This window comes from Thamnophis elegans, chromosome 12 (genome assembly GCF_009769535.1).
Source record: "Thamnophis elegans isolate rThaEle1 chromosome 12, rThaEle1.pri, whole genome shotgun sequence".
In the NCBI taxonomy this organism is placed as follows: Eukaryota; Metazoa; Chordata; class Lepidosauria; order Squamata; family Colubridae; genus Thamnophis; species Thamnophis elegans.
Genome location: NC_045552.1, coordinates 8,487,040 through 8,507,245, shown reverse-complemented (window position 1 = coordinate 8,507,245; position 20,206 = coordinate 8,487,040). Strand labels below are relative to the sequence as shown.

The 20,206-nt window shown below is 40.1% G+C and overlaps 1 protein-coding gene across 1 annotated transcript; it reads left to right on the top strand.

Moving 5' to 3' along the window:
• The first annotated feature begins 711 nt into the window (after nucleotides 1-711).
• On the top strand, nucleotides 712-7,893 carry LOC116515811 (lens fiber membrane intrinsic protein-like). The gene is made up of 5 exons (XM_032228055.1): nucleotides 712-819; nucleotides 1,356-1,568; nucleotides 1,658-1,804; nucleotides 3,354-3,464; nucleotides 7,763-7,893. Exons 2-5 carry the CDS (start codon nucleotides 1,394-1,396, stop codon nucleotides 7,807-7,809), a joined length of 480 nt encoding a protein of 159 aa, XP_032083946.1. The 5' UTR covers nucleotides 712-819; nucleotides 1,356-1,393; the 3' UTR covers nucleotides 7,810-7,893.
• The last annotated feature ends 12,313 nt before the right edge of the window (nucleotides 7,894-20,206 follow it).

Genomic DNA, 20,206 nt, shown 5'->3' with positions numbered 1-20,206 from the left:
CTCATAAATGATCAAAGAGGGACTGAAAAAGGAATCAACTTCCCCATTTCTCATAACTAGGTGTGGCGGAATAAGCGTCTTTTTCATTTTTTTAAATTTCATTGATGTTGCAACTTTTCCAGTAGCAAGTAGAAACGAAACAGAAACTCTGAATGTAGAACAATTTCACAAAGTAAACGTAACACTATAATGCTGCACAAAATGACTCAGAATGAATTGAACAGATTTTAGGGTTGGGTGCCCACACAGTTATGGGGCTGGTTGCCCCCATGAGAAGCCCCTCCCCATCTGCATTCAAACTCCTAGTTTCCCTATCATAGAACTCTCCAATTTTTGTAGTTTTAAGTTTTTTAATATTTTAATCTTAAATCATTTGGTTTTTAATGTTTCAATATATTAATTAAATTGTGCACCACCAAACCCCCTCATTGAGAGAGCGGGATGGTTAAGAAGTTTGATCTATGAATAAACTAATCACATTTTAATGGATTTTTTTGAGTGAATTGAAAGGCATAGAAACTTAATCAATAAATAAAATTTATTTCTAGATGTGAACTTTAATGGTTCAAACTGCAGTGACTCTTACATTGATATGTTGCAATCATTTTAAGATCTGAGAAAGCCAAGAATTAAGAAACTCAACAGGAAACAAACTTTATATGGGTGGGGACCCAATTTGGGTATCATATAAAGCGTCCCTTCCTGATAAAGGAAGTGAAAGTCATTGGTTAACGTATTATATCTGGCACTCAAGCATTCTAGACTTCTACTTCGGAGAGTTATCACCTGCAGAACAGTCAAAGAACAATTTCTAAGCTGGTGAGATAGTATTTCTTTATTTCTTTAATCATTTAAGAATTGGCAAATTTTCTTCTTAACGAGCTTCAAGAAGTACTGATGGGATCTAATTCTAATCTTTTGAAATCAATATTTTACCCTAGGCTCCTTCACTTAAGATTGTGGGGAAAGCTGCATATTTTTTTTCTGCTTGCTGAATAATACTTCCAAGCACTGTTTGTTTCATAATTAATAATGAGATTAATAGCGGCTCAATTAATACATTAATACATTAACTAATTAATGTATTAGCTCAATTAATGTATTAGCTCAAGATGCCTTGAGAAATCCCAAAGGTCAGATCTTCTTTCAGATGTTCGGCTTCTTAAAATGTTTGTTCATTTCTGATAAACTTGATTGCTCTTCCGTTTAAATCAGGGGTGTCCAAACTTGGGAACTTTAAGACTTGTGGACTTCAACTCCCAGAATTGTTAGCAGACAAAGGAGTTAAGAGGCGTCACCATAAATGATCAAAGTAATGAACATCAGTAACATAAAATTAATGTTGTTCCATCCAGACCTCTCGGCCAGTGGCAGACCAGTGCATCCCACAGAAATGAGTGCCCTGCATTTCGGTGCTGTGTTGTCTTCCTTCATCAGCCTTCTATTTCTGATCCTTGCCTTGGCCACAGACTATTGGATAGACAATAGTCTATCCCGAACCCATCTGGGTCTATGGAAAGTTTGTGAGGACCATAAATGTTACCCACTTCGTTTGGAATTGATGAGAGGTAAGATTCAATATTCCATAATGCATCACTAATCTGAAAGGTCCAGGAACCTCCACCTTGAATCTTGTGTCTGCATTGGCTCCTTACAGGTTCTTTACGTGCCGTCCGAGCCTTCATGTTTCTGGGGATGATTAGTGGCGTTGTCTCTCTCGGTGGGCTTTGTGTCCTGTTTTGGAAACCCCTTCTTGGCAATATCTCCATGAGCAGGACTGCATGGTATGGCAGCTTTTCTGCAGGTAAGAATCTGTACAAGAGTCTTTTCACCGATACCATTTTTTTGTGTGGCTTAGTTTAAAACTATGACTATTATTTGTGTGTGTGTGTGTGTGTGTGTGTGTGTGTGTGTGTGTGTGTGTGTTATAATTCTGCTGACTGCCAGCAGTTTGATCCTCACTGGCTCAAGGTTGACTCAGCCTTCCACCTTTCTGAGATTGGTGAGGACCCAAGTTGTTGGGTGCAATATGCTGACTCCGTAAAGTGCTTAGAGAGGGCTGTCAAGCACTATGAAGGGTTATGTAAGTCCAGGTGTTATTGCTATTTAAAACATCCTCCCCACTGTCATTCCTAATTCTATATTCTGCCTGCTTTTGAAGTTCCTTCAGTTCAAGTTTTCAGAGGAAGATAGTTAATGAAGATATCTCAAAAGATAGTTAATTCCACCCTTTTTCTTATGGGCCACCCAGTCCAAATGTTCACCAATCTCTTATTTCATGTTCTTATGGGAAAGGCAGGCTGGGACATCTGTTCAGTGTGTCCTTGAGGTGACAGCAATGTCTCATGGAAGCTGATGGATGCTTGAATACCGTTCTCCCACCCCTCCATCCCACCCACCCCATTGCCTGTTATTGTCAAGTGGCAAACAAAGGTGAAATGTAGGTGAAAATGTGAGTGAGCCTTGAGTGCATGGTTGGGGCCATGAATCTAGTAGGCATTTCCAAGGACAGAAAAGACATGGCTCCAATATCTCATAAGAGGGCACAGTTTAGTTGAAGGGAGATGGAACATACCCATCTTATCTGACTTTGTAGGATGGAGAGGGACAATGAGAGAAAGACAGTCCAATAAAGATCCAGGAACCAAATAAGAAAAGGCTTTATAGATGAAAACCAACATCTTGAAATGCACTCAGAAACCAACCAGCAACCATTGCAGCTCTTGAAGTGTTGATGCCAGGTGGACATACTGAAGTGTATCCATAATTCCTCATGCAGCCACCTTTAGTTTCCAGTGTGTCTTTCAAAGGTATCTTCAAGTGTGACCCCATGTACACTAGCACAGACTAAGGATGACTAAAGCATGAATGACTGTGAGAAAAGTCTGTTGATCTAGGAAAGGATGCAGTTCCCAATTTGACACAGAGGAAACAAAATTGGCAAATTAACCAGAGGTGCTTTTTTAAAAGGCAACTGGACTTTTTTTTTGTTTTTCATTGAAGATGCTTTGCTTCTCATCCAAGAAGCTACTTAAAGTTCTCTTCTTGGATGAGAAGCAAAACGTCTTCAAGGAAAAACATAGAGAGTCCACTAGGCTTTTGAAAAAAAGTACTTTTGAGGACAACCATGACCTGGATGATTGAAAAATCTCCCTAGATATTCGGCAAATAACTCATCTTTCGAAGCGCCAGTTTCTGAGATTGGAGCAAATATGAAAAACTTGGCCTATTCTAATGCAAGAAGCATCCCAAGAGGCGGTCACTTTCTTTGCAATGAGAGCAGAAAAGCCCATTGGTGTCTTCCATACTTCTGAAGGAAAGGTTTCTACCTCTACCTCTCTCTTGATTTTCAGGCCTCTGCGTCATGATTGCCATGTCCATTTTCACAGGAGTTATTGACACCCCCTACTATGGATGGTCTTTTGGCTTGGGTTGGGCCTCTTTTCCTTTGTATCTTCTAACTGGTAAGGATCTTTTTTGGATACCCTGGTGAGATTTCTTTTAAAGATACATCTTTATGCATTCTGTATATTTTCACAACAATGAAACGTATTTCGTTTTGGGTTGGGAACTAAGCACATTTCCCCAGCAGGAGAGGAATCACCAACATTTAAACCAGAGGTGGGTTGCTATTTTTTTTTAATTGAGAATTTTTGAAAAAAAAAAAGGCTTTTACAAATATTTGCCTCCCGTCCCCCACCCTCCCCACCTGAACCCCCCCAGCCCCCCCACCCTCCCCCCACTCCCGACTTCCCAGAACAAATACAGGGTATAAATCTTTAACAAAGATGTTCTAAAATAAACTTAAAGAAAGTTAGTATCAACTTTCATTTGAGCTTTAACTCCTCTTTGCTAGGCTAACTCTAAACAGATTATATCATTCCTTGCTTCCTCAGTCATAAACTATCTGGAATTTCTTAGTCTCGTATTTATTTTGAATGTAATCCATCTTCTCCACTCCAGTTTATATTTCTCATTTGAGTGGTCTTTGAGATATGCTGATATTTTAGCCATCTCTGCTAGGTTTGTTACTTTTAATGTCCATTCTTGAGTAGTAGGCAGATCTTTCTTCTTCCAGTATTGTGCCACTAACAGTCTTGCTGCCGTTATTAAATGCAAAATCAAGTTAGTCTCTGTAACAGTACAATCAGTAGTTATACCTAAGAGGAATAACTGAGGGGTAAACTTTATCCTTTTTTAAAGAACATTTTGCATACCATATTTTTATCCAAAATGCTGTAACCTTTTTACAAGTCCACCATATATGGTAATATGTAGCATCAACACAATCACATCTCCAGCATTGAGGTTGTAAATTCGGATACATACAGGCCAGTTTTTTAGGATCTAAATGCCATCTATAAAACATCTTATAAAAGTTCTCTCTCAAATTTTGGGCTTGTGTGAATTTTACATTTCTTACCCATATCTTTTCCCATGTATCCAACATTATTGGTTCTTCAAAATTGTGTGCCCACTTTATCATACAATCTTTGACTAATTCTGTTTCCGAATCCATTTCTATTAATACATTGTATAATCTTTTTATATGCATTTGACTTTGACCCCTAATTTGTTTTAGTAGATTATCCTCATTTTGCGTAAAACCTATTTTTTAATCTTTTTTCCATCTGGCCTGTAATTGCCCATACTGCAACCATGTTTGAATTACCTTTTCCTCTTTTAGTAGGTTGCTAATTTGTTTACTACTGGTTCAGGCGCCCTCCTCTAGAACTGGCCGCCCGCAAAGGACCTCCCCAAACTTGTTTCAGCGGCAGCTCTCAGCCTACGGCGGCAGCATCACGCAGGCTGTGGAAGGAGGGGGAGGAGGAGGGAACCAAAGAGAGGCTTTTGCCGAGTCTGCGCCGCACAGCCAGGACCGTCCTGGCGCCTCAAGCCGCGTTTCTTCCCGCAAAGCCCTTCTGGCGTCAAGCGGAACTCTCGGGTTGCCCGAAGGGCTTTGCAGGAAGAAACACGGCTTGAGGCGCAAGGACGGTCCTGGCTGTGGGGCGCAGACCCGGTAAAAGCCTCTCTTTGGTTCCCTTCTCCTCCTCCTCCTCCTTCCACAGCCTGCGTGACGCTGCCGCCGTAGGCTGAGAGCTGCCGCTGCCGCTGCTGCACAACTGAGGGAGGGAGAGCGAAAGCAGAGGTAGCCTCAAATTTAATTTAAATTCTTTAAAAGAATTTTTGGATTTCTCCTCACCAAACCTTTAAGACTGAAAGTTTTTCCTAACGTGAACTTGAGCTAATATACTTAATATGAGAAACGTGCAGCAATTAACACTGCTTTTTAAAAAGAACAATATTTCTCAATTGTTTATTTGTATGAAGTCTGCCTATCTTAAGTTCCTACTATACAAAAGGTATTTCCTTCTAAGGCAACCTGTATACAATACATTAGTGGCCAATGTTACATTGCTCCTAATGACAAAATTAGAGCTGTGTTAAGCCTATGAAAAAAATCCCAAATGAATAAAATCATTATTAAGACCCAATGAAAAAATTACAAAAATTATGCATAAACTTTCATGTTCCCCAAATTTCCAATCCAAAACTTAACCCAGATTCTTCAGACATAGATTTGTAATTCAGAGTCAGATTCGATTATTAGAATGAATGCATTAATCAGGGGTGAATAATGTTGGTGAAATCTCATCTAACCTTCCATAATAATAACATACATACAAAAATAGCTGACAGCCACATCTCTGAAACACTATTAAATCTGAACTAAATGTTTATCTAGGACTCAAATAAATAGCTGCTTTTTGGTTTTATTTTTTTTAATATTTATCAGTCTCTCTTTTATTCCATACTTCTGGTTGAAAGACTATTCTATGTCATGCTAAACAAATGCATATTCTAGTGGCGGTGGGGGCTCGTTGGCATCTTCAGCAGCAGCCCTGCCTCCTGTGAAAAAAACCGAAGATGGAGCAGATCCACGCAGATGACGTTGCTGCAACATGACTGGAGGAGGAATTCTGGGAGTTGAAGTCAGCAAGGCTTAAAGCTGTCAGGTTTGAAGACCCCTGGGGTTTTTTTTCCTAAAGGGTTAGGGGTGCAAAGGTCTTGTAACTTGACAGCTTTAAGACTTGCGTGCTTCAATGCCAGAGTTTCTGAGCCAACATTTTGGTTGCTAAGCAGGACCGTTGTTAAGTGATACTGATATTATATAACACTTTTAATTAAGCGGGTACCTTGAATAAACATAACTTTGAGTTTCAAATAACACTGATTTCGTTGTTGTCTTAGGTGACATCTGTGAAAAAAATTCAGGTGCTCAGGCATGAAAATGTGCCGCTCAAACACTATACTTTTCCGCTCACACTGAAAAAAAATTAGAGGGAACATTGCCCCCCACCCCCGACTTCCCAGAACAAATACAGGGTATAAATCTTTAACAAAGATGTTCTAAAATAAACTTAAAGAAAGTTAGTATCAACTTTCATTTGAGCTTAAACTCCTCTTTGCTAGGCTAACTCTAAACAGATTATATCATTCCTTGCTTCCTCAGTCATAAACTATCTGGAATTTCTTAGTCTCGTATTTATTTTGAATGTAATCCATCTTCTCCACTCCAGTTTATATTTCTCATTTGAGTGGTCTTTGAGATATGCTGATATTTTAGCCATCTCTGCTAGGTTTGTTATTTTTAATGTCCATTCTTGAGTAGTAGGCAGATCTTCCTTCTTCCAGTATTGTGCCACCAACAGTCTTGCTGCCGTTATTAAATGCAAAATCAAGTTAGTCTCTGTAACAGTACAATCAGTAGTTATACCTAAGAGGAATAACTGAGGGGTAAACTTTATCCTTTTTTAAAGAACATTTTGCATAATCCACCATATTTTTATCCAAAATGCTGTAACCTTTTTACAAGTCCACCATATATGGTAATATGTAGCATCAACACAATCACATCTCCAGCATTGAGGTTGTAAATTCGGATACATACAGGCCAGTTTTTTAGGATCTAAATGCCATCTATAAAACATCTTATAAAAGTTCTCTCTCAAATTTTGGGCTTGTGTGAATTTTACATTTCTTACCCATATCTTTTCCCATGTATCCAACATTATTGGTTCTTCAAAATTGTGTGCCCACTTTATCATACAATCTTTGACTAATTCTGTTTCCGAATCCATTTCTATTAATACATTGTATAATCTTTTTATATGCATTTGACTTTGATCCCTAATTTGTTTTAGTAGATTATCCTCATTTTGCGTAAAACCTATTTTTTAATCTTTTTTCCATCTGGCCTGTAATTGCCCATACTGCAACCATGTTTGAATTACCTTTTCCTCTTTTAGTAGGTTGCTAATTTGTTTACTACTGGTTCAGGCGCCCTCCCACACGTGTTCGGGCGGGTGGGCAGAGCCTCCTGTTGCAGCTACTACCGGTTTGGCCAATTCGGGCTGAACCGGTGGCAATCTACCTCTGATTTAAACATCCAAACATCTATATATCCTGTATTGCAGCTTATCCAATCCCTTGCCTGGTTGGGACCAAAAATATTTGAAGTTCCTGGCATTTAGGAGATGCTAGTTTACCTCACATATCTGAGTTCAAGACTGTGTGCAGTTAAGAGCAATAGGTCTATTCTGGACCTTCCACTGACTTTTAAGGATTAGAGCTTGGTCATAAACAGGGGGATAAAGAGATGAGGTTGAGTTCAGAACCCCATAGATTCCTGGTTATTTATTTCTTTAAAATTCTACTTCCTCTGCTGGGTGGCTAATCCATTATTTCTCCCTTCCGACAGGTGGTCTTGCTTATACATTGCATAGGAGTACAGCAGCAACAGCGTAGGAGAAATATGACACTGTCCTTGGAGATGACCAGGGAAACTGAATTGGTAACCTGGAGGCACAGATCGGAATTATTGGTCCTGTACCAAAGTTATAAGATGAAGGATGAAGGCAGAAGAACTGCTTTAAATGTAGTAAAACAGCCATACATTCCCAGCCCTTCCCCATCCCATTTTTTCTCTAAAATATTCAGATTGTTTCTCCCTGAAGTCCATTTGGATTTGTAAATCTTAACCTTGGCTGCATCTCAGATTTTCCCCTTTTCCATATCACACCTTTAAGTTTTTATTTTCTAGAAATCAGAGTTTTTGTGTTTTAGTATAAGGAACTCTAAAGAATTACCATATTTTTCAGACTATAAGATGCTCTGAAGTATAAGACGCACCTAGCTTTTGGGGAGGAAAACAAGAAAAAAAATCTGCCTCCCAGCAATTTGCCTCCTTGCAGCAAACAGCAAACCTATTGCCTATTGATTTCTCCACACACACACACCCATTTTTGGCCTATGTGCTTCCCATTTTCCCCCGGGTTTTGGCATACACTCTCAGGCTTTGGCATTGTATCATTGTATCATTGTATCTGTCCTTCAGAGAATCTTTAGGTCTGAAACTATTTGGAGGGGGAAATGGTATTTCCAATTGAATTTATGCAATTGGGAACTACTTTCAACGATGGCTTTTGTATCAATGTCTGAACTTTTTATCTCTAAACATGTGCAAAATATCTTCTTCAATAAAAAGGCATAAATGTTTGCAATGTTTCAGGAGAATTTCATTGGAGAAATTTGATTGGAGTTGGATGCCAACTATGGCAGCTGCCCCTCAGCACCACTGAAATTGGTTTTTTTTTTTTTGAGAAAGTTTTTTATTGTTTTCGTTAAACAAAAAAAAAAATAAGAAAAAAATCATCTTTAGTTACATCTTGTTGAAAGCGTATCGATTGGTTACAAATATATTCCATGCGTTTCTTCCACAGTCCTTACATATACTTCATTCAAATCATGTTGTACATTTTAAGTCAAGAAAGAAAAGTTATGTATTTTACTATCCCTGTACCATAGTTCTCATTTGGTTACCATTGTTTAAACATATTTTTATCTAGAATCATTTATATTAGAAGACACAACCACCTACTGGTGTTCATTTACAATTTCAATAGATCTCCAATATCATTACACCTTTATGACATGTTCTAAAATTAATTCGGTTAAGTAAGATATCTAAGCATTTCCCCCTCCCCCCGTAACACACCTGTATATATCATTAAATATTGTCCATTAACATTTTTTGAGAGACCGCCTGCTGCCAATTACCTCCCACAGACCCATTAGATCTCACAGGGTTGGCCTCCTCCGGGTTCCATCTACTAGCCAATGCCATCTGGCTACTACCCGGGGGAGGGCCTTCTCTGTGGCAGCTCCGGCCCTCTGGAACGAACTCCCCGCAGGGATTCGGACCCTCACCTCTCTCCAGGCCTTCCAAAAAGCTGTCAAAACCTGGCTTTGCCGACAGGCCTGGGGTTGATGAGTTCCCTCCCCTCTCGACTTGTATGGTTGTGTGACTTTTACTTATTTTAATTATTTGTATTTCGTCTTATGTTCCCCTTTTTCCCCTTTTGAATTGTTCGCCGCCCTGAGTCCTCCCGGAGAAGGGTGGCATACAAATAATAAAATTCAATTCAATTCAATTTCATTGTTATTATTGTAGTTAACTAAAGGTTATTTACTGATTATCTCCCCTCTCCTTTCCAGGCCCACACAATATTATAACTTTATAACCGTTTTTAAACAATGATTTATTAATAAGATTTATAGGACTTTTCCCTCAATCCCAAATTAATTAGTTACGTGCTAAGAAAATAAACATAAGACATCTAAGACAATCTAAGAAATATTAACATTTCTACTTGACAATCACCCAGAATGTATATTAGCATTTCTATGGTCTGGTTCTTTATCCTAACTAGGGTTATTATTTCTCTATTAGTATCATAGTAAATTTATGTTAATGAATAAACATTCAGAGCACCACTGAAACTGTTGTTATTAGATGTGAAGTTGTGTCGACCCATCGCAATCCCATGGACAATATTCCTCCAAGGCCTTCCTGTCCTCTACCATTTAAGCTCACGCCTGAAATTAACTGAATTAACTGAAATTAATGGGAACTAAGTAACCATTCATTCTTAGTGGGTTAGGGACTAATTTATAACCTAGTGAGTGCAACACAGAATTTAAACCTCTGATAATAAACTCATCTAAGACTGCAATCATCATAAATTAGGGCTGTTAGATATAAAATATGTTCAACAGCCAATATTTGAATAAACAAGGAGAAGGAAATGGATATGAAGAAAATTTTATTTGATCACAGACTAAACCGCATAGGACCAGCTGAATGTCACTCATGATTTACAATAAAAAAAGGAGGGAGAGTGTAGTGTAGTGGTTCAGTGTAGTGGTTAAGGGATCAGACTAGAAACCAGGAGATTGTGAGTTCTAGTCCAGCTTTAAGGAAACAGCCAATTGGGTGACCTTGGGCCATCCGTTTTCTCTTAGCTCTAGGAAGGAAGCACTTGTGGAACATCTTACCAAGAAAACAACTGCCTTGCTTAGCAATGCTCACGTTTGCAAACTGGTAGCGATGGTAAGTTGATTTCACTCCTGGTTCAGATGATTTAAAATGGTTTAATGACTCAGGATGGCTGCGTCTGTTGCATTGTTGATATGTTGAAATCATTTTAACATTTTAGCAAGCCAAGAATTAAGAAAGTCAAACAGGAAACAAACCTGTTTAGAGGAAGTGATAGTTATGTGTTGATGTAGTAACTGGGAGTGGAGCCCAAGCATTCTTGAGCGTTATCACCTATAAGAAGGCCAAGAAACAAATTCTAAGCTTTGAGGTAATATTTCTTTATCTCTTTAACCATTTAAGAGTTGGCAAATTTTATTCTTCATGAGCCCCAAGAAATACTGGATCTAATGATGACCTTGTGAAATAAATATTTTACACTAGGCTTATTCACATAAAGTTGTGGAAAAGTTGCATCTGTTTGGCTTATGGAATACTAAATACTATTTGTTTTATAATCAACTAGAACTCACAGTCTCCTGGTTTCTAGGCATCTTATTCTTAACCAGCATGCCAAACTTGCTGTACAGGTTGGTGCCAGGCCATCTGGCATGGATGGGGTCAAGGTTTGAAAATGGGAATTTGGCTTTGTTTTAAAAGAATATGATGGGGTATATGAATGCTTTTGTGCTTCTGTTTTTAAATGGAAGGAAACTACCTCCAAATCATACTACAGCTTTGTGAAGGAGATTGACCAGACATCTGGGATAATATAAATAAAACCTAAACAAATACAACAGGCAAACATCAGAAAACCTTTAATTTAAATTTTAAAAGTGAAGTCTTCACACTGAGGCACATTCAAAAGTCTACTTCTTGATTTGGATATTGATGACATGGATTTCAGTGAGTTACTTAAGGCAAATCTAAGGATTTTCATGTCCAGTTTTCTTTCTTTCTTTGCTATGTATCTTTTCTCCTTAAATGGTATCCAAATAGATTATTAAAGTAGGAAGTCATTGGGCTTTCTTGTTCCTTCTTTCCTCCCATCCTTTTTCTTTCTTTTTGTACGATATCTTTTAGATTTTGAGCTTTTAAATAAGGATTATCTCACTTCCCTCACACATCGTGGAATATAAGCCTTTGGGAATAAGGTGCTCAGAATAAATTAATTAACTTTCCTCAAGCAGATGCCCTTCAGGTGTATAGAACTACAAATGTTATAACATCTGCAGCAAGACCAGTGGGAATGACATCACAACACATCTGCCAGATTTTAAAAAGCTGCTGAATTTAGTGAAATGACCATTAGAATTGGATACAGTGAAGGGAGGCTGAGGAATCCATCAATCCTTGTCACCAAAATTTAAAGCTTCTACGTGTAGTGAATTATTATTCCAAACTATTTTTTTAGTACAGTGCTGCAAAATAAAATCTACAATTAAGTTCCAAGGGCAGATAAGGTAAAGGCTCCTTTGTGAAGCTCAAGTTACAATTAGGAGATTTATTGCTAGTTTTATTTACTTGTATCTCGCCTTTATTATTTTTACAAATAACTCAAGGTGGCAAACAAATACAAGTACAAATACAATACAATAGCAGAGTTGGAAGGGACCTTGGAGGTCTTCTAGTCCAGTGGTCCCCAACCCCCGGTCCGTGGACCGGTGCCGGGCCGTGGAGTACCTGGCACCGGGCCGCGCAGCGGCCGGGGGCCATGATTGCTGCAGCGGCCGGGGGACATGATCGCTGCAGCGGCCGGGGGACATGATCGCTGCAGCGCAAAGGCTCCTGGGCCGTGCGCAAAGGCTCCAGGGAAGAGAGCCCCGCGCTGGTACGCACGTGATATATAAACAATCAATGTGTCGTCGCAAACAACGCCCCCCCACCCCTGCGCGCGCTCAGCGGGCCACGGTAAAATTATCAAAGGCTGACTGGTCCACGGCAATAAAAAGGTTGGGGACCACTGTTCTAGTCCAACCCCCTGCCTAGGCAGGAAACCCTATACCATTTCAGACAAATGGCTATCCAACAACTTCTTAAAGACTTCCAGTGTTGGGTCATTCACAACTTCTGGAGGCAAGCTGTTCCAATGATTAATTGTTCTAACTGTCAGGAAATTTCTCCTCAGTTCTAAGTTGCTTCTTTCCTTGATTAGTTTCCACCCATTGCTTCTTGTTCTACACTCAGGTGCCTTGGAGAATAGTTTGACTCCCTCTTCTTTGTGGAAATCCCTGAGATATTGGAACACTGCTATCATGTCTCCCCTAGTCCATCTTTTCACTAAACTAGACATACCCAGTTCCTGCAACTATTCTTCACCTGTTTTATCCTCCAGTCCCCTAATCATCTTTGTTGCTCTTCTCTGCACTCTTTCTCGAGTCTCCACATCTTTTCTACATCGTGGTGACCAAAACTGAATGCAGTATTCCAAGTGTGGCCTTACCAAGGCATTATAAAGTGGTATTAACACTTCACGTGATCTTGATCCTATCCCTCTGTTTATGCAGCCTAGAACTGTGTTGGCTTTTTTGGCAGCTGCTGCAGACAACTGGCTCATATTTAAATGGTTGTCCACTAGGACTCCAAGATCCCCCTCACAGTTACTACTATTGAGCAAGGTACCACCTAATACTGTATCTGTGCATTTCGTTTTTCTTGCCTAAATGTAGAAGTTTACTCTTTTCACCATTGAATTTCATTTTATTAGATAGTGCCCAATGTTCAAGTTTGTCAAGATCCTTCTGTATCTTAAACCTGTCTTCTGGAGTCCACTACACCTTCCTGGTCCTATTTTCCCCACAACAACAACAATAACCCCTGTGAGGTGGGTTGGGCTGAGAGAGAGACACTTGCCCCAAAGTCCAGCTTTAATGTCTGAGGCAAGACCTGAACTCACAGCCGCCAGCTTTCTAGCCTGGTGCCTTAACTACTAGACCAAACTGGCTTTTGGATGACGGAAGAGGAGGGACAGGTCACACTAAGGACTTCACTTGAAATTTGGATGCGAAATGATCAGTTAAAGAATTTCTCCTGGACCATATAGCAGTCCTTGACTTCCAGCCAATGTTTCCATTTCTAAGCAAGGTGCTTGTTGTGTGAATCATGTCTGATTTTTAAAATCTGTTTTTTCTCACAGTTAAGTGAATCATTGCTACTGTTAAACGAATTATGGTATATGGTTAAGCAAATCTGCTTCTCAGAAGCCAGCTAGAAAGATTGCAATTGACCACAGGATGCTGCAATTATTTTAAATACATGCTGGTTGCCAAACTGCCTGAATTGCCGTCAGGTGACTAGGAATTCTGTGACAGTTGTAAGTGTGAACATGTTTTTTTTTAAATCTTTTTTATTTTCAAACATACAAAATATACAAAAACAAAACTTAGACATAAACTACACTTACACAATACATTGGGGCTTCCTGTTCCTTCTTATAGCAATTTCAAATCGATATAATTCTCCTTATGTTATTTCCCCTTCTAATATATTTCATTTGAGTTTCATCATTTTTAACCCTCTTATTTTACTTATCTATCTGATATATTGGGTGATTACCTCCAATAAGTTTAAACTCTCTTCAGTGCATGTATACATCGTGATGCTCCTTAACTTCTACTTTTGTAAGCATCAGTTTTATGTCATTTTTTTTAATGCTGTTGTAACTTCAGTTACTAAATGAAAATCAAAGGTCACCTGTATCATTCATACCTCTTTTCAGGTCTTAATGTACAGATTCAAACTCTTTTATTTAACCACAGCCTGCTAAATACTATTTGTTTTATAATCAACTAGAACTCACAGTCTCCTGGTTTCTAGGCATCTTGTTCTTAACCAGCATGCCAAGCTTGCTGTACAGGTTGGTGCCAGGCCATCTGGCATGGATGGGGTCAAGGTTTGAAAATGGGAATTTGGCTTTGTTTTAAAGGAATATGAGGGGGCATATGAATGTTTTTGTGTTTCTGTTTTTCAATGGAAGCAAACTACCTCCATACTACAGCTTTGTGAAGGAGATTGACCAGACATCTGGGATAATATAAATAAAACTTTCTCAGAAGCCAGAGCTGGAACGATTGCAATTGACCACAGGATGCTCCAATTATCTTAAATACAGTACATGCTGATTGCCAAACTCCCTGAATTTCCGTCAGGTGACTAGGAATGCTGTGACAGTTGTAAGTGTGAGGACCAGTTGTATGTCATTTTTAAAACGCTGTTGCAACTCCAGTCACTAAACAAATGATTATGTCCAGGGTTATCAATAGCAATAGCAGTTAGACTTATATACTGCTTCATAGGGCTTTCAGCCCTCTCTAAGCGGTTTGCAGAGTCAGCATATTGCCCACACAATCTGGGTCCTCATTTCACCCACCTCGGAAGGATGGAAGGCTGAGTCAACCCTGAGCCGGTGAGATTTGAACCGCTGAACTGCAGATAACAGTCAGCTGAAATGGCCTGCAGTACTGCACCCTAACTACTGCGCCACCTCGGCTCATCAAGAAATTATCATATTCGTATCTCACAGAAGTCTTTTTCAAATCTTAAGGTCTCCGCCCTGAGTCCTTGGGAGAAGGGCGACATATAAATCGAATAAACCTAAGCCTAGACCTAAACCTAATGTATAGATTCATTAAAGATCTCCAAATTGGACTGCAAACCTCTGGATGGCCTCTACATGACAGCAGATAAAAGGGAAAAAAGCAAATATAATCTGCAGGTTACAGCCACAGTTAAGCCCCAGATTTATGTTGCTAAGTGAGGCGTTTGTTTTGTCCCATTTTATGACATTGGCCACAGTTGTTAAGTGAATTGCCATCATTGTTATGTTAGTAACCTAGTCGCTCAGTGAATCTGGCTTCCCCATTGACTTTGGTTGTCAGAAGGTCACCAAGGGAGAGCCCATCACCCTGGGACACTGCAACGGCCATAAATGTGAGACAACTGTAAAGCAACTGATCATGTGACCATGGGGATGCTCAAAGCGGGACAGGATGGAGCCCGTTGGATGGCTCGTGTGATGTGTTGTCACTGAATGGGGGGGGGGGAACGGTTATTTTATTATATTACTAGGCGTTGCCCGGGTATTTATAGACATTAAAGAGTTTGTCTGGCAGGGAACCATTGAGAGGGATCTTTCGTCCCCTTGCTCCCCTGCCCATCATCCCTGCCCTCCCCCTTCCCCCTCCCATGCACTCCTCTTTCCCGCCCTCTCTATGATCCTGGCACTTTGGAGGCCTACTGTGTGAGGGAGGCCTAGGCCTAAAAGGCCTACTGTGTGAGGGAGCACGGTCAATCAAAGGACTCTGTACTGGCCTAATTGGGCTCCCTTCATGGGCCTACAGCTATACTACTACTGCAGTGGTGGGTTTCAAAAATTGTTCAAACCTACTCTGTGGGTGTGGCCTCCTTTGTGGGAGTGGCTTGCTGCCCATGTGACCGGATGGGAGTGGCTTGCCGCCCATGTGACCGGATATGAAGATGCCGACGACACTTGTCAGAACCACCTTAAATTACCTCACACACAGCACTGGCATGCATAAGAATAGGATGTAAACTTCTTTTTTAAAAGGCATCTTTGGTTTGCGTTAAAACAACTTCAACACACGCAATGTTCTGATTGCACCACAAACGCAGTAGTCATCCTTACCTTCCACAGAGGCACTGAGTTTTATAAATATGAGCATGATAGTGTAGAATAATCCTATCCAAGGACCAGTGGTGGGTTTCAAAATTTTTTGGAACCTCTTCTGTAGGTGTGGCCTGCTTTCCGGGTCCACTGGTGGAACCTCTTCTAACCCACCTCTGGAATTGTCATAATGTGATTATTTGATACACTCCAGAGATGGGATCCTACCAGTTCGCACCTATTCGGTAGAACCAGTTCATCAAATCTACTGAAACGGTTAGAAGAGGTTCCACCAGTGGACCCGGAAAGCAGGCCACACCTACAGAAGAGGTTCCAAAAAATTTTGAAACCCACCACTGATACACTTTCTGTGTGTCAATGAGCGTTCAACCAGAATTACCTAGAAAGCTTTTCCTTTCTTACTCTTTCCCATTATCTGCAAAAGCTTCTTGTTGGGAGCATTCATTTTTAAAACAAATGTCTGAAGCCTTGACCTGCATTTTGCAGAACAAGCAGTTTTCTTGGCTTTGAATGGCAGAGTTTTAGCTCATTTGCTTGCTTGCTTTTTGATCAGCTTAAAAAAAATCAAAGTACGCCATTTATTCAGAAGCAAGTTGAATAGAACAGAACAGAACAGAATTCTTTATTGGCCAAGTGTGATTGTAAACAAAAGGAATTTCTCTTTGGTGCATTTGCTCTCAGTGGGTGGCACGTCAAAACCGTGCTGGTCAAAATCGCGGCGATAAAATCGCGGCTTTAGCCCCGCGACGTCATCGCCGTGCGTCATCACCGCCGCGACAACAGCGTGGCAACAGAAGGGCGCTTCAAAACGGCGCCGCGGCAGAAAGCCGACTTCATTTAAGGTAAGCGTTAGGATTAGGTTTAGGGGTTTGTTTTAGGGTTAGGTTTAGGGTTAGGGTTAGGGTTAGGTTTAGCGTTAGGTTTAGCGTTAGGTTTAGCGTTAGGGTTAGGTTTAGGGTTAGGTTTAGGGTTAGGGTTAGGTTTAGGGTTAGGTTTAGGGTTAGGTTTAGGGTTAGGTTTAGGGTACTAAGTGCTTGGGAATGCGCGATTTTGCCCTCCGCGATTATGTCATCGCGGTAGGGTCACGTTTTCCCCTAGCGCTTAGAACGGCGCGAATTAGTCTTCGCGCTTATGTCTCCGCGCAGAAGGGCTTCGCAGATTTGTGGTGGAACCGCTCTCAGTGTACATAAAAAGACAAGATACATTCATCAAGAATCATAAGGTAGAACACTTAATGATAGTCATAGGGTACGAATAAGCAATCAGGAAACAATCAATATCAATATAAATCGTTAAGGATACAAGCAACAAAGTTATAAGGCCTGCAATCATAAATGGGAGGAGATGGGTGATATGAGAAGACTAATGAGAAGACTAATAGGAATAGTAATGCAGCCTTAGTGAATAGTTTGACAGTGTTGAGGGAATTATTTGTTTAGCAGAGGGATGGAGTTCGGGAAAAACTGTCCTTGTATAGTTGTCTTGGTGTGCAGTGCCCTAAAGCGTTGTTTTGAGGGTAGGAGTTGAAACAATTTATGTCCAGGATGCAAGAGGTCTGTGAATATTTTCACAGCCCTCTTTTTTCACTCGTGGAAAGTATCAGCTTTGTTGTACCAGGAGTTTACACTGCTTGTTCTAAATCCCAGGTTCAAATCTAGATGCTGATGTTTAGTGAATCAATCAAATTAATGAAGATGATCCAAGGCAAGGACTTTACTGTTGCAGAAAATGACAGGCTTTAGACTTCTCAGGATACAGGAAAAGTTTATTTGGCAGCCAAGTTCAGAAAGTTAGCGAAAGGGCTAACACTGCAAATTCTGAACAACCTTCATTATCAAAGCACACATTCTTATACATTCTCAAAGGAAGCGTAACACGGAAACACTTAACTCATTTCTTATTGGTTACCTTGGGGAGAAAGCCTTATAAGGAGATGGGGTCTGTCTTCTCCTTTTGTCATAGGTACTGAGTAGGTGTCTCTAAGCAAACTTAACTGATCCTTGTGGTCTTGTGAGATTATTGAACTCTGCGGTTAGGCACTTGCTTCCTCTTCATTTGCAAGCTTCAATTCTGCCTATGTGGCTTTTTAATATAGAAGTAAAGGGCCCCCGAGAGGCTTTCCTGCCTGACCCAGTAGTTTTCACACAATGTCCAAATCTATCCAAATGTTGAGATGAAGAATCATGAGGATAGATAGATATATAGATAGATAGATAGATAGATAGATAGATAGATAGATAGATAGATAGATAGATAGATAGAATGAGAGATGAGAGAGAGATGCTTGATAGACAGATGATAGATAGATAAATAGACATAAAATGAACAAAAAAGAAGGAAAACCAGCATAGGTTAAAACAAAACAAAAATACAGCTGGAATAAAATAAACATGTTAGCAGCTTTAAAAAAAATCAGCCAAGAATTCAACCAGGGGTGTATAGAGTGCAGAATCACCAATATATGCTAGGCATTAATTTAGTAAACGCTGAAGAATCATGAGGAACAAGGATGTAACAGAATCCCTGGATTTCTTCTGGAAGCAAGTTTGCGTACTGTCCAAATGTTGCGATGGGATGAAGGTACCAGAGGTAGAGGTGTGTTCGTGTGTGTGAGAGAGAGGGGGGGAGGGGGGAGAGGGAGAGGGGGAGAGGGGGAGGGAGGGAGGGAGGGAGAGAGAGAGGGAGAGAGAGAGGGAGAGAGAGAGGGAGAGAGGGAGAGAGGGAGAGAGAGAGAGAGGAGTTATACCCCAGGATGAGAACTTTCCTCTTTGTAAACAATTAGAGCTAGTTTGAATGCATCTCAGCTTAGTCTGAAATTAACTTCTTTCTCTTTTTCCTCTCAGGTGCTTTACTGATGAAGATGCATTGAATTCTCTTCCAGTGATCCTGTCCAACTAGCCATGATAGTCACCAAGAAGAACTCCTGTATGTTTTTCACACTTGGCTAGATAGAACATAGCCTCATACTAGTCACAGTTACAATATCCTGTGCCTCAGTTGGAAATCTGCTAAGTATGCCCTATGAACTTTTCTATCTGTCCACTAACTAAGTAAAGCTAAATTGAAGCCTGACAATTTAGAACAACCCATCACATTTTTTAACAGAATAAGGGCCACTATTTTAAAGGACTTTCATTTCAACAGGTCTTCAGCTAATCAAGATTTCCCCAAACTTCCTGCATTCATTCAAGAGAAAATGTTCATAAAGCTGGTTTGATTTTTTTTATTTGTGTTGGTAATATAAGCACTTTTTTTTTTTACTTCTCTTGGTTAAAATATCAGACTGAAAAGCAATGAATCTCTTTACCACTCCACTGAACAGTTCTAATAATAAGAGCGGGAGGAGATCTAGGGCTTGCCCTGAAATTTATTTAACTTGTTTCCAGGTTCAAATTGACAGAAGATTTTTCAAGACCTGAATCAGGACATCACCAGTCTTCAAACAAAACGCCTTTTGTACCAAAGAAATTCAAGATTATAATAAACTGTTTAGTTTTCTCAAGCTTATCATTCATTGCAACCCAATTTCTGGGGATGGTCAGTGCCTAGTGAATTAAATGGTGGACTGCATTATTGGGAATTGTCCAGTGGTGGGTTTCAAAAATTGTTCAAACCTACTCTGTGGGTGTGGCCTCCTTTGTGGGAGTGGCTTGCCACCCATGTGACCGGATATGAAGATGCCGACGACACTTGTCAGAACCACCATAATTACCTCACACACAGCACTGGCATGCATAAGAATATGATGTAAACTTGTTTTTCAAAAGGCATCTTTGGTTTGCGTTAAAACAACTTCAACACACGCAATGTTCTGATTGCACCACAAACGCAATAGTCATCCTTACCTTTCACAGGCACTGAGTTTTATAAATATGAGCACGATAGTGTAGAATAATCATATCCAAGGAGCAGTGGTGGGTTTCAAAAATTTTTGGAACCTCTTCTGTAGGTGTGGCCTGCTTTCCGGGTCCACTGGTGGAACCTCTTCTAACCGGTTCGGTAGATTTGACGAACCGGTTCTACTGAATAGGTGCGAACTGGTAGGAACCCACCTCTGGAATTGTCATAATGTGATTGTTCGATACACTCCAGAGAACAATGTCCAAATCTTACTTTACGTCCTACTTTATCCCCCCATTCTAGACTCTATTAATACCTACAATTGAGTCTAGCCTGTTAGATTA

Excerpts from the sequence above, each read along its gene's own strand:
- LOC116515811 (XM_032228055.1), top strand. The coding sequence starts at position 1,394 with ATGAGTGCCCTGCATTTCGGTGCTGTGTTGTCTTCCTTCATCAGCCTT. Across the intron at positions 1,569-1,657 it reads TCGTTTGGAATTGATGAGAG|GTTCTTTACGTGCCGTCCGA; the intron begins GTAAGATTCAAT and ends GGCTCCTTACAG. Across the intron at positions 1,805-3,353 it reads GTATGGCAGCTTTTCTGCAG|GCCTCTGCGTCATGATTGCC; the intron begins GTAAGAATCTGT and ends CTTGATTTTCAG.